The sequence below is a fragment of the Manis javanica genome, chromosome 13 (assembly GCF_040802235.1).
Source record: "Manis javanica isolate MJ-LG chromosome 13, MJ_LKY, whole genome shotgun sequence".
Lineage (NCBI taxonomy): Eukaryota > Metazoa > Chordata > Mammalia > Pholidota > Manidae > Manis > Manis javanica.
Window position 1 is genome coordinate 91,563,711 of NC_133168.1, and position 14,321 is coordinate 91,578,031.

At 44.6% G+C, this 14,321-nt stretch overlaps 1 protein-coding gene and 1 long non-coding RNA gene across 2 annotated transcripts in view; one reads left to right on the forward strand and one right to left on the reverse strand.

Annotated features, from left to right (window-relative positions):
• Positions 1–14,321, forward strand: part of LOC140845638 (uncharacterized) — a 79,683-nt gene that overhangs the window by 34,847 nt on the left and 30,515 nt on the right. The window lies entirely within an intron of this gene.
• LOC108394713 (calpain-9-like) overlaps positions 1–14,321 on the reverse strand; it is a 29,239-nt gene that overhangs the window by 3,850 nt on the left and 11,068 nt on the right. Inside the window, 6 exon segments of the mRNA XM_073220758.1 lie at positions 8,713–8,770; positions 9,897–9,978; positions 11,259–11,294; positions 13,466–13,674; positions 13,835–13,890; positions 13,893–13,991. Coding sequence (XP_073076859.1) covers positions 8,713–8,770; positions 9,897–9,978; positions 11,259–11,294; positions 13,466–13,674; positions 13,835–13,890; positions 13,893–13,991 — 540 coding nt within the window.

Below are 14,321 nucleotides of genomic sequence, written 5' to 3' on the forward strand. Positions count from 1 at the left end.
AGTATAAAAATCAAATGAATATTCATATTTGAACGGACTGTTTATAGTTCATAATGCATGATCCAACCGAAAGTTTCTGTGATATGACTGCCCTTGCACTGTTCACCATGTAAGAACTTACTCACTATGTAAGAACTTGTTCATTATGCTTCAGAAGATTGGAGACTGTTGAGAAATAGGCTTGGGGTTGATTAATGATTGTGCATTGAGTCCCCTATACAGAATTTTATTGTTGTTAACAACCATTTGATCAATAAATATGAGAGATGCCCTCTCAAAAAAAAAACTGAGCTTAAAAGACTTAAAATTATTTAAGAGATTTAAACTTAATGGGGAAATTTGAAACACATACACTCCTAGCGGATGTATGTTATGACGTGGATGAATCTTGAAAGCACTATGCTAAGTGAAAAAGCCAGTCAAAAAGGAGCATGTATTATGATTTCTCTTAGGTGAAAAGTCCAGAGTAGGCACATCTATGGAGACAGAAAGTAGACTGGTGGTTGCCAGGGGCTGAGGGGATGTGGAGTATCTGCTACTGGGTTCAGAGTTCCTATTTTTTTTTTTTTTTTTTATTGAAGGGTAGTTGACACACAGTATTACATCAGTTTCAGGTGTACAACATAGTGATTTAACATTTATATACATGATAATTCTAGGTACCAGCTATCACCATACCAAGTTGTTACAGTATTTTGACTACATTCCTTATGGTATACATTACATCCCAGTTACTTATTTATTTTACAATTGGAAGTGTGTACTTTTTTTTTTTTTTTGTGAGGGCATCTCTCATATTTATTGATCAAATGGTTGTTAACCACAATAAAATTCTGTATAGGGGGTCAATGCTCAATGCACAATCATTAATCCACCCCAAGCCTAATTTTCGTCAGTCTCCAATCTTCTGAAGCATAACGAACAAGTTCTTACATGGAGAACAAATTCTTACATAATGAATAAGTTACATGGTGAACATTACAAGGGCAGTCATCACAGAGGCTTTTGGTTTTGATCATGCATTATGAACTATAAACAGTCCGTTCAAATATGAATATTCATTTGATTTTTATACTTGATTTATATGTGGATACCAAATTTCTCTCTTTATTATTATTATTTTTAATAAAATGCTGAAGTAGTAGGTAGATACAAGGTAAAGTTAGAAAACATGATTTAGTGTTGTAAGAGAGCAAATGTAGATGATCAAGTGTGTGCCTGTAGACTGTGTTAATCCAAGCTAGACAAGGGCAATAAAACATCCACGTATGCAGAAGATTTCTCTCAGAATGGAGGGGGGGAGGTTCTAAGCCTCACCTCTGTTGATCCCCATTTTCTCACCTGATGGCCCCCCTGCGACTGTGCCTGTCTTAGGTTGTTCCTCCCTTGAGGAATCTTACCCGTCTCTGGCTAACCAGTCATCTTCCGGAGCCATACAGGGAAATGTTAAGTTGGTAAGTGAGAGAGAAGCCTTATTGTTTGAAAAGGTTAGCTTTTTACTTCTTTGCATATTTTATGCCCTGTGGCTTCTATGCCCAGCATTTGTCTTGAGGTGTCTTTACCACTTGGAAGAATTATGATGCTCTGTAAATTCAATATGAGGCACGAATTCTACTTTAGGGTTATAATTAGGAAGGAAGAAGAAAAGCTATAGAAGTAGCAGGTGGAAGAAAACCTGGGAAGATTGATTATTTCTTTGACATACCTTCTTGTAGAGTAACTTCAGCATGTATAGGTTTTAAACTACTAATTAAATTGCACACACATATTAACATAATAGGAGTACAGTTATGTAACCAAAGCTTACCTGTAATTACCAGCGATCTCCAGTGAAACCAAGAAAACCAGTTAGGCACCTTAGGCATTTGTGAAAACTTATCTATAATATGGTGAATATTGTACAACTGAACTTGAACAGTCTGAGAGAAATCAGACAAATTAAAACAACCCATTCCTGGGGACTGTTCACATCCCATATGTTCTTTTAACAGTAAATAGTCTGTAGTTGTAAGATTTTGGAGCGCTCCAATTTGCACTTCTCCTAATTCTTGGTTGAGATCCAACAGTTTAGATCCTGTCAAATTTGTTGTTTTGCTGTATGCACAGGCCAGCTTAGATATCTCCTCCTTCATTCCCATGGCAAGTCCAGGAACTGGTGGGATGAGTGCATCTACACCTCTGGCAGTGCATGGATCTTTGTTGGGGTTTTTTGATGGTCATCTTCTGGCATGAGTCTTCCCGAGAGTGCTGATGTTGGAAGTTCTTTTTCATATCGTATCTTAGTTCATTTTCGGGGTAGCCAAATTAGGCTTTGATCCTCTGTATAAACACAAACAGACCCTTTGCCTACACTTTTATATGCCCTTTATATCATTGTATAGAACTCATTGGAGGTCACCACACAGGAACTGCTTTTTTTTTTATCATTAATCTACACTTACATGATGCATATTTTGTTTACTAGGCTCTCCCCTATACCAGGTCCCCCCTATATACCCCTTTACAGTCACTGTCCATCAGCATAGCAAAATGTTGTAGAATCACTACTTCTCTTCTCTGTGTTGTACAGCCCTCCCTTTTCTCCCAGCCCCCCATGCATGCTAATCTTAATACCCCCCTTTTTCTCCCCCTCCCTTATCCCTCCCTACCCACCCATCCTCCCCAGTACCTTTCCCTTTGGTACCTGTTAGTCCATTCTTGCGTTCTGTGATTCTGCTGCTATTTTGTTCCTTCAGTTTTTCCTTTGTTCTTATACTCCACAGATGAGTGAAATCATTTGGTATTTCTCTTTCTCTGCTTGGCTTGTTTCACTGAGCATAATACCCTCCAGCTCCATCCATGTTGCTGCAAATGGTAGGATTTGCCCTTTTCTTATGGCTGAGTAGTATTCCATTGTGTATATGTACCACATCTTCTTTATCCATTCATCTACCAATGGACATTTAGGTTGCTTCCACTTCTTGGCTATTGTAAATAGTGCTGCGATAGGGATGCATTGGTCTTTCTCATACTTGATTGCTGCATTCTTAGGTTAAATTCCTAGGAGTGGAATTCCTGGGTCAAGTGGTAAGTCAATTTTGAGCATTTCGATGAACCTCCATACTGCTTTTCACAATGGTTGAACTAATTTACATTCCCACCAGCAGTGTAGGAGGGTTCCACTTTCTCCACAGCCTCGCCAACATTTGTGGTTGTTTGTCTTTGGACGTCAAGCCTTTATCGGATGTATCATTTTCAAATATATGCTCCCATACTGTAGGGTTCCGTTTTGTTCTATTGATGGTGTCTTTTGCTGTACAGAAGCTTTTCAGCTTAATATAGTCCCACTTGTTCATTTTTGCTATTATTTTCCTTGCCTGGGGAGATATGTTCAAGAAGAGGTCACTCATGTTTATGTCTAAGAGGTTTTTGCCTATGTTTTTTTCCAAGAGTTTAATGGTTTCATGACTTACATTCAGGTCTTTGATCCATTTTGAGTTTACTTTTGTATATGGGGTTAGGCAATGGTCCAGTTTCATTCTCCTACATGTAGCTGTCCAGTTTTGCCAGCATCATCTGTTGAAGAGACTGTCATTTTGCCATTGTATGTCCATGGCTCCTTTATCAAATATTAATTGACCATATATGTCTGGGTTAATGTCTGGATTCTCTAGTCTGTTCCATTGGTCTGTGGCTCTGTTCTTGTGCCAGTACCAAATTGTCTTGATTACTGTGGCTTTATAATAGAGCTTGAAGTTGGGGAGTGATATCCCCCCTACTTTATTCTTCTTTCTCAGGATTGCTTTGGCTATTCGGGGTCTTTGGTGGTTCCATATGAATTTTTGAATTATTTGTTCCAGTTCATTGAAGAATGTTGCTGGTAGTTTCATAGGGATTGCATCAAATCTGTATATTGCTTTGGGCAGGATGGCCATTTTGATGATATTAATTCTTCCTAGCCACGAGCATGGGATGCGTTTCCATCTGTTAGTATCCCCTTTAATTTCTCTTAAGAGTGACTTGTAGTTTTCAGAGTATAAGTCTTTCACTTCTTTGGTTAGGTTTATACCTAGGTATTTTATTTTTTTTGATGCAATTGTAAATGGAGTTGTTTTCCTGATTTCTCTTTCTGTTGGTTCATTGTTAGTGTATAGGAAAGCCACAGATTTCTGTGTGTTGATTTTGTATCCTGCAACTTTGCTGTATTCTGATATCAGTTCTAGTAGTTTTGGGGTGGAGTCTTTAGGGTTTTTTATGTACAGTATCATGTCAGCTGCAAATAGTGACAGTTTAACTTCTTCTTTACCAATCTGGATTCCTTGTATTTTTTTGTTTTGTCTGATTGCCGTGGCTAGGACCTCCAGTACTATGTTAAATAACAGTGGGGAGAGTGGGCATCCCTGTCTAATTCCCGATCTCAGAGGAAAAGCTTTCAGCTTCTCGCTGTTCAATATAATGTTGGCTGAGGGTTTTTCATAGATGGCCTTTATTATGTTGAGGTACTTGCCCTCTATTCCCATTTTGTTGAGAGTTTTTATCATGAATGGATGTTGAACTTTGTCAAATGCTTTTTCAGCATCTATGGAGATGATCATGTGGTTTTTGTCTTTCTTTTTGTTGATGTGGTGGATGATGTTGATGGACTTTCGAATGTTGTGCCATCATTGCATCCCTGGGATGAATCCCACTTGGTCATGGTGTACGATCCTTTTGATGTATTTTTGAATTCGGTTTGCTAATATTTTGTTGAGTATTTTTGCATCTACGTTCATCAGGGATATTGGTCTGTAGTTTTCTTTTTTGGTGGGGTCTTTGCCTGGTTTTGGTATTAGGGTGATGTTAGCTTCATAGAATGAGTTTGGGAGTATCCCCTCCTCTTCTATTTTTTGGAAAACTTTAAGGAGAATGGGTATTGTGTCTTCCCTGTATGTCTGATAAAATTCTGAGGTAAATCCATCTGGCTCGGAGGTTTTGTTCTTTGGTAGTTTTTTGATTACCGCTTCAGTTTCGTTTCTGGTAATTGGTCTGTTTAGATTTTCTGTTTCTTTCTGGGTCAGTCTTGGAAGGTTGTATTTTTCTAGGAAGTTGTCCGTTTCTCCTAGGTTTCCCAGCTTGTTAGCATATAGGTTTTCATAGTACTCTCTAATAATTCTTTGTATTTCTGTGGGGTCCGTCGTGATTTTTCCTTTCTCGTTTCTGATACTGTTGATTTGTGTTGACTCTTTTCCTCTTAATAAGTCTTGCTAGAGGCTTGTCTATTTTGTTTATTTTCTCGAAGAACCAGCTCTTGGTTTCATTGATTTTTGCTATTATTTTAGTCTTCTCAATTTTATTTATTTCTTCTCTGATCTTTATTATGTCCCTTCTTCTGCTGAACTTAGGCCTCATTTGTTCTTCTTTTTCCAGTTTCGATAATTGTGACATTAGACCTTTCATTTGGGATTGTTCTTCCTTTTTTAAATATGCCTGGATTGCTATATACTTTCCTCTTAAGACTGCTTTTGCTGCGTCCCACAGAAGTTGGGGCTTAGTGTTGTTGTTGTCGTTTGTTTCCATATATTGCTGGATCTCCATTTTGATTTGGTCATTGATCCATTGATTATTTAAGAGCGTGTTGTTAAGTCTCCATGTGTTTGTGAGCCTTTTTGCTTTCTTTGTACAGTTTATTTCTAGTTTTATGCCTTTGTGGTCTGAAAAGTTGGTTGGTAGGATTTCAATCTTTTGGAAACTACTGAGGCTCTTTTTGTGGCCTAGTATGTGGTCTATTCTGGAGAATGTTCCATGTGCATTTGAGAAGAATGTGTATCCTGTTGCTTTTGGATGTAGAGTTCTGTAGATGTCTATTAGGTCCATCTGTTCTAGTGTGTTGTTCAGTGCCTCTGTGTCCTTACTTATTTTCTGTCTGGTGGATCTGTCCTTTGGAGTGAGTGGTGTGTTGAAGTCTCCTAGAATGAATGCATTGCATTCTATTTCCTCCTTTAGTTCTTTTAATATTTGTTTCAGGTATGTTGGTGCTCCTGTATTGGGTGCATATATATTTATAATGGTTATATCCTCTTGTTGGACTGAGCCCTTTATCATTATGTAATGTCCTTCTTTGTCTTCTGTTACTTTCTTTTGAAGTCTGTCTTGTCTGATACCAGAATTGCAACACCTGCTTTCTTCTCTTTGTTGTTTGCCTGAAATATCTTTTTCCATCCCTTGACTTTAAGTCTGTGCATGTCTTTGGGTTTGAGGTGAGTCTCTTGTAAGCAGCATATGGATGGATCTTGCTTTTTTATCCATTCTATTACTCTGTGTCTTTTGATTGGTTCATTCAGTCCATTTACATTTACGGTGATTATTGAAAGGTATGAACTTATTGCTATTGCAGGCTTTAAGTTTGTGGTTACCAAAGGTTCAGGGTTCGCTTCTTTACTATCTTACTGTCTAACTTAACTCGCTTGTTGAGCTCTTATACACGCGGTCTGATGATTCTTTATTTCTCTCCCTTCTTATTCCTCCTCCTCCCTTCTTCATATGTTGGGTGTTTTGTTCTGTGCTCTTTTTAGGAGTGCTCCCATCTTGAGCAGTCCCTGTAAGATGCCCTGTAGAGGTGGTTTGTGGGAGGCTTGTCTGGGAATTGTTTAATCCCTCCTTCATATTTAAATGATATTTGTGCTGGATACAGTAGTCTTGGTTCGAGGCCCTTCTGTTTCATTGCATTAAGTATATCATGCCATTCTCTTCTGGCCTGTAGGGTTTCTGTTGAGAAGTCTGATGATAGCCTGATGGGTTTTCCTTTGTAGGTAACCTTTTTTTTTCCTCTCTGGCTGCCTTTAATACTTTGTCCTTGTCTTTGATCTTTGCCATTTTAATTATTATGTGTCTTGGTGTTGCCCTCCTTGGATCCCTTGTCATGGGAGTTCTGTGTACCTCTGTGGTCTGAGAGGCCATTTCTTCCCCTAGTTTGGGGAAGTTTTCGGCAATTATTTCTTCAAAGACACTTTCTATCCCTTTTTCTCTCTCTTCTTCTTCTGGTATTCCTATAATGTGTATATTTTTCCTTTTTGATTGGTCACTCAGCTCTCTTAGGATTCTTTCATTCCTGGAGATCCTTTTATCTCTCTCTGCATCAGCTTCTCTGCGTTCCTGTTCTCTGTTTTCTAGACCATTAATGGTCTCTTGCATTTCGTCCATTCTGTTTTGAAGTCCTTCCAGAGCTTGTTTTATTTCTGTGTACTTCTTCCTTAGTTCTTGCATGTTTCTCTGCAAGTCCATCAGCATGGTTATGACTTTTGTTTTGAATTCTTTTTCAGGAAGACTGGCTAAATCTATCTCCCCAGGTTCCTTCGCAGGGGAAGATGTAGCAGATGCCGAAGCTGTCTGGGTTAGTCTCGTCTGGATCATATTTTTTTGCCTTTTCATGTTGACAGGTGCTATTGACTGTCAGCTGGGAGGGCCAAACTTTTCACTTGCTACTGGCCTTTCTTTTTCTTTTTTTTTTTTTTGTTGTTGTATACTGGCCTTTCTTTACTGGGACAACTGCGACCCCTAGTGGCTTGTGTTGGGTAATTGCGTGTAGGCTGGGTCTTTGTGTCTTGCCCGGCCGAAGTGTAGGAATTTTCCTTTCTGCCTTTCCGTGGGCGTGTTTTGCCTTAGGCTGTTTCTCTGCTTTCGCAGCGCTGGGAGGGGTAATGGACTAGGGGGGGCTGTTTGGCTGTTTACCTCCGTGAGGGGTCCCAGAGCTGTTGCCCAGGGGGTTAGTGTGCCCAGTTTTCCCTGTAATTTCCAGCCACTGGGCTGTGACCTGTGTTGTTTCCGTCTAGCTGTTAAATCCATGTCCCTTTAAGACTTTCAAAGAGCACTGTCTTTTCTTTGTCACAGGGGCATCAGCTTCGGCACCCGCTCAGAGGTTTTGCTGCCCTATTTGCCTAGTTTCCAGCCCTCCATGCATGCACTGTGTCTGCGCTCTGGTGCGGGTGGGTGGGGCTGGGTGTTTAGCAGTCCTGGGCTCCCTCTCCCTCCCTCCGGGAGCTGGGGGGAGGTGTGCTGGGGTCCCTCCTGCCGGGCTTGTATCTTACCCCTTTCACCAGGCACTGGGCTCTCGCACGTGTCGATGTAGTCAGGCTGTTGTCCTGTGTCTTCTGGTCTCTCTTTTAGGATTAGTTGTATTTGTTGTATTTTCAAAAATATATATGTTTTTGGGAGGAGATTCCCACTGTCCTACCCACGCCGCCATGTTGGCTCCGCCCCCCAGAGTTCCTTTTTAAAGTCATGAAATGTTCTAAAATTAGTTGTGGTGGTGATTGCACAACTCCATGAACATACTAAAAAACATTGTATACTTCAAGTGGATGTATGGCTGGTGAATTATATCTCAAAGCAGTTGTGTTAAGAAATAAAATTATATCTATAATTAATATCAATTATATGTGCACATATATACACACACATGTTAACAGTGGTTTTAGGAGGGTGGTGAGATTACTGGTGATTTTTGTCTTTATGTTTTTCTGTATTTTCTAGAGTTTTCTACCATAAAGCAGCATCATTTTTGTAATCAGAAAATAAGCAATGAAAGTCATTTTTAAAGCCTTCCTCAAGTCAGCCCTGGAGAGCAGGTCTGTGGCTCTGAGGAGCGGGGGGCCTGGGCAGCTGGAGAAGAGGCAGGATCACGTGCCATGGTCATGTCATAAGTCCCCACCATGGGCACCCGGGGTTCCCCAGTGGCCGGTGGGTATGAGCACTTACTGTTTTGCAACACAGCATTTAAAATATGTTCCAGTTCCACTGCTGTCACCTCCATGTCCTGTTGAAGGGGATACAATTGCTTTTCATGGCACCGACTTTGTTAGAGTTTGTTCCAATTCTGATAGATTTGGCTCCAGCATAGACCAGTGGTTGGGCCCCTGCTCCAGGCTGAGTGCCCACCTCCTCAGTGGCTGCAGCCTGATGGCTTCTCAGGGACCTGTGGGTCCAGCCCAGAAACGACGGGAGACTGGGCCATGCCTCCCAACACCTGAGCTACAGCCAGGTGGTGCTTACGTGAGAGGATGTCTGGGGGTGAGTCTCCAGGCCTCTGCACAGAGGAACTACCTGGAGAGCTCTACAACATGTCCACACGGGGCACTGTGCCTGGGGACCATTTCAGCTGAAGACTGGGAGTGTGACTCATTTTCAAAACCTCTGGGATGAATTTCAGAACACTTGGTCTACGGCAGTCCACTAAGTCTCACTACATCTTAACATCCTTAGCAATTAGGAGCTTGCTGGAAATGCAGTCTCAGACCCTGCCCCAGACTGCCTGACGAGGAAATCCACATTTTTGCAGGATGCCCACGTGACTTTTATGTACATTCAAGTTTGAACACAGCCCTGACGTGGGTCTGGGTCTCCTTTGTCCAGAGTTGTGACCTAACACCAGGAGTAGCCAAGGCTCCTGACAAGCCAGCTGAGCAATTGGGACAATGGAGAGGGAGGGAGTGCGATAGGGGTGGGCTAGGGCAGAAAGCAGAGACACTCTCTGCTCCCTCAGTGGCTGGCCATGTCTCTGGTGTTGATGGACAAAGCACATGTTTACAATTTAATGGTGGCTCCCTGAATGCTGCCACCTCCCACCCAAGCAGAGAGAGTGTCCAAAGGCAGTGATTTCTGGGCAGAGTTCCAAGGGCCACCTCTTCAGGGCTTTCTGTAGCCTGCACAGAAAGCTTCTGGGCCCCGTTTGAGACCCCTGGGTGCCACTGCCAGCAGCAGATGGGCATGAGGGATGTGGTGGATGAGGCAGTCTTCAGGGCTGCTCGGGTGAGCAGGGTCAGCCTCACTGCACTAGGTCCACCCGGCCCCTGCCCCCTGCCTGCATCAGGCACCACGCCTCTGCAGCATCACTGGCACTCCACCCCGGGAGTGAAGGCCACGCCAGCTGCAGCCAGCCGTACCTCACTGGTGATGCATTCAAACACGGCCTGGAACTGCTGTTCCTCCTCTGTCTTCTCACCGGGTGGGGTCGGCTTCAGAGGCGAAAATTAACCGGAGGAACTTTCACTGGACCCCCAGGAAGGAAAATGGTATTTGCTTTCCCAAAGAAGTAGCAAGAAAGGAGGCCTGGCTGGCGGGGGGGGGGGGGGGGTGACACCCAGTGGGAGAGGCTGGAACTGTGTGTGCTGGTTAGCAGTGCTTAGACCTGGCTGCTGCCTGCAGATCAGGAATGGCAGCCCCCCCTCCTCGTCGAGGCCCCTTCAGAAGAGAGTCTGGAGGGACTTGTTAGTGGGACTCCTAGAGACTCCTGGCCTGGTAGGTGGGAGTGAGAAAGGCAGCCAGGCTCCTGACCCCATTAGGGTCCTGGCCAGGGGGTCACCACTCCCTGTACTATCTGCACCTCACCACTCACCACCCCCACTGACCCTTGAGCAACTCGAGTCCACTTAGACATGGATGTTTTTCAAAGAACACAGTACAGTAGTGCAAATGCATTTTCTCTTATGATTTTCTTAGGCACATTTTCTTTCCTCTAGCTTACTTTATTGTAGTAATACAGTAAAGGTAATACATATAACATACAAATGTGTTGATTGACTGTTCATGTTATCTCCTAGGCTTCCAGTCACCAGCAGGCTAAGTTAAGTTTTTTAGGAGTCAAAAGTTATATGCATATTTCCTATTGTGGGGAGTGGGAGTCTGCACCCCTAACTCCTGCTTGGTTCAAGGGTCAACTGTGCATGGAAAGAGCTCAGGCAATGTTTTGGTGTGTTTGGTCTGGTCTGGTGTTTAGCCCTGTTAATAAGCCGCAGGCTGCTCCTAAAAGCAGGTCGCTGCTGACTTCACGTGTCCGGCCACCCTGGCCACACCTCAGCACCTCTGCTGAGTCTTACAGCCCTTGGACAGGTTTAAAACCAGCCCTACCTCCCAAAAATTAACCCACATACAATGTGGGGAAGACATAGTGTGCTCCCCAGTCCACAGTAGAATAATCAACTGTCTGCTCCCATTTTATCATTCTTAAAGTGAATGCACTTTACAACTATCCCATCCCCTTCAGACGTAGCAGCCACTCTCAGAGATCACTCCAAGCGTAGCTTCGTGCACACCTACCCCATCTCCATGCTGGTCCTGTGGGGTGTGACTTGGAAGGCCCAAAGCCCGTTCTCCCAGAGGTTGGGGTCCAGTGTTTACCTGACCACAGACTGCCAATCCCTTGACTTTCAGAGCTGTAACTGATGCTATGGCTGAAGGGAGCTTTCCAGGGCAGTCACTGAATCCCACTGGATCCCATCCTCCAGAGAAACACAGCAAGGCTTACCTCAGGAAGGTCAATGTTGACATCTCCATCCATGTCCCTGTGGAGTGGAGAGCACACTTACCCACTCTCCGGATCAGCATCCTCGTGGGGATCTGCAGTGCTAGGATCCAGAGTTACTGGAAGATTCTGTCCCCCTGAAGTCCTTTCTCAGTGAGGTTTACATTTTGCAGGGTCTGCAGGCTCCCTGCATCTCCCCTTCACCCCAACACCATAGCTCAGACTCTGCCCAGCCTGGAAGTAAGAGGCAGGCTGGTTAGCCATCCCTCAAGGAGAACTTGCAAGTTCTGGGCTTCTGGAAGTGAAAGAGGCCGGCTAAGCAGTCACTCCCTGAGTCCCTGGTGCGCTGTGACAAGGGACGCTTAGGGACCGGCATGTAGAATGGCGGTATTGAGGACCCTTGCGCCAAACAGGTTCACCGCACAGCCCCTGTGCGCTCTACCTCTCCAAAGTATGGACACAGCCATTCAGCCTATGGATGGTCAATAATTGGTGGGGGAATTTTAAAAGTTTATAGAGCAAGTTGAGCTAGAACCAAAGAGACCACCCCTAAAGCTGTAATCCCCTTCCCACAATGTAAATCCCCACACCCACCAGCTGGGGGCTGTGTGGGGGCACTTATGTTTGCAGAAAAGAGTAAAAATAGTGGAGAAGGGTAATTGCTGTGCACATATTTAGTGGAACTCCTAGTGTCTGGAGACAGTCACCCTGAGAGGAGGAGCAGGCTTCAGCTTTTGTTGCTGTTAAAAACATTTGGAAGAAACTGGTCTTCTAGAATAAAACCTGAGGTGCTCCCAAAGGAAATGTGCTGCCATCTCAAAAGGGGTGCAAATAAGTGGCCATCGATGAGGAACTGGGGGTCCTCCCTGTACTCATACTCTGGGCACCAACACAGGATCCTTTCTGAGCTTTTTTTATTGTTTAGGACCCTCCCCTGTGAACTAAGCTGATGGAAATAGAGCTTAGAGTGCCTCTTCTGTGTTGAGCTACCACAGCACATGAAAGAATCTTGCTCAGGGCAAGAATGAGCTTAGAGATAGCCTGGCCGTGCAGGAGGCACACGCAAATGCCGAGGACTCTGACCTCACCCTGTCGGTAGGGCAGAGAACACCAAGTGCGGGACGGCACAGCCCAGCTTTCGCCCCTGTGTTCTTGCACCCCTGTGATTTGCCAGTCTGCGTGCTTTGGTGTGAACAGATACTGGGAAATCCACCCTCAGCTCGTGTTAGTATCTGGGAGAAGACAGGCCAGCAGAGTTTTTAAAAATTAAAGATTTTATTACTTCTATTTAGCTGATAAGAAGGAACCAGGCCTTTTAAAGTCAGCTTGAGAAACTCAATCAGACTTTATAACTGGGAGGATTCTCAACACCCGCCACTCATCCAGTTCTATTCTACTGAAGAAAAGATAAAATCAGAGCAGGCCACAGAGTCACAGCTGTCTCTACTTTGTTCTCTCTGGTCGGCCCTCTGTTGGGGACGGATCAAGCTTAAATACAGAATTCGTAGATTTTCCCATTCCCTAGAATGTCTGTCTCCACTGGGAGAGGAAATGGATTCTTACATCTTGAACCACTTTTTTCTCCTCTGCCACAAAGCAACCAACGGCAGGGGGGCAGGAATGGGAAATTTTTCCCTAGAAGTAACCTATGGAAAATAAGGTTCATGAGACTTGTCCAGCCACAACACTGGCCCCAGTAGGAAGTGTCTGTGGGGGCTGCCAAAGCAGCTCAGGCCCCGGGGGTGCCCTCAGGCATTCGGAGCAAGAGCTTCACTATGGGTAGGCTGAGGCCAAATCCAAACCGCTCACAGACATGTACTTAAGCTGGAGCTGAAAGAACAGGTTACTCTTAAGCTCACAATAGCCACACACACCCCTTCATTGTGCGCAGAAGTCAGTCTAGCATCCCTACATGTGGATCCTGCCCCACGAGTTTCTTGGTACTAGGGGCTAGAAAATGAAATGCTGCACCCAAGAGGCTGGGAGTGGTTGGAGAGAGCAACGTGTTTATGGCCAGTCGAGGGGACAGGAGCAGCCCTCGATGTAAATGTCTCCTGCTCTGCCAATGGAGTAGGAACCCCGCCCCCCATCCCCGCCCCACCTGGTTTCTCAGGCAGAAGGTGGAAAAGGGAAAATTGGCTCTGACAGTCCCCCGGTGACCTCTGTGACTGAGCCACTAGACAAAGAGGGGTCCTGGAGCCCATTAAACACCACGTGAAGGCTTTCTTCTCCGAAAAGATCCTCAGGCAGAAGTCAGCTTCCTGGTGGGGCTCAAACGTGCTGGGGATGAGGATGTACTCCCTGGGGGGCAGCTTGAACCGGTCTGAGACTTCTCTCAGGTTGATGAATGTTTTGCTTCGGGCCTGGGAAGCATGATATCTGAAGAAGTCTCTGTTCAGATGCTCGTCTTTGCCCGGGCACTGCAATGGGAGGTGAGCGGTGGCTCTCCGGGGCCACTGGTCTTGGCTATTTGGACACAGCTGGGGACTGGCCATTGAATCTCGGGCAGAGGCTGGGTGGGGTACTGAGATTTCAGAATTCAGATTGTGGCTGCGGATGGACAATTTTGTTCCTACCCACCTAGTAGATGGCATAGCCGATGGTCAGCATGTTGGCACCAAACCTCTTGAGTTTCCAAGATTTTTCTGCATCACGGTGACAAGGAAAGTGCATACCTCCTGCCCCTCATCTTTCTTGGTCAGGGACAGCTTTATCTGTGGGTTGGTCCAAAAGGTATCTGCCATTGGAAGGAGGCTGGTTATTTCCCTTTCCTTTAAAGAAACACAAAATTGTTCCTTTAAACAATTACCCATGAAACTTTTAAAAGACATTCTTCCAGATCTCATCGACTGCAGTTTGTTCCCTCTTATCTTTTCCACTGGGCATTTCCAGGCAGAGTGCAGTGCACGTGTGTGTGTGCGTTTTAAATGGAAAGGACCTCCCTCCCGGCTCTGAGGGGGGAACTCAGGCAGGTCTGTGCTAGCCCCTCTTGTCTACACGTGGAGAATCGGAACAAAGCCATCAGCCCATAGCATCCACCAGGCAATGTTGGTTCAAGGAATTCCCA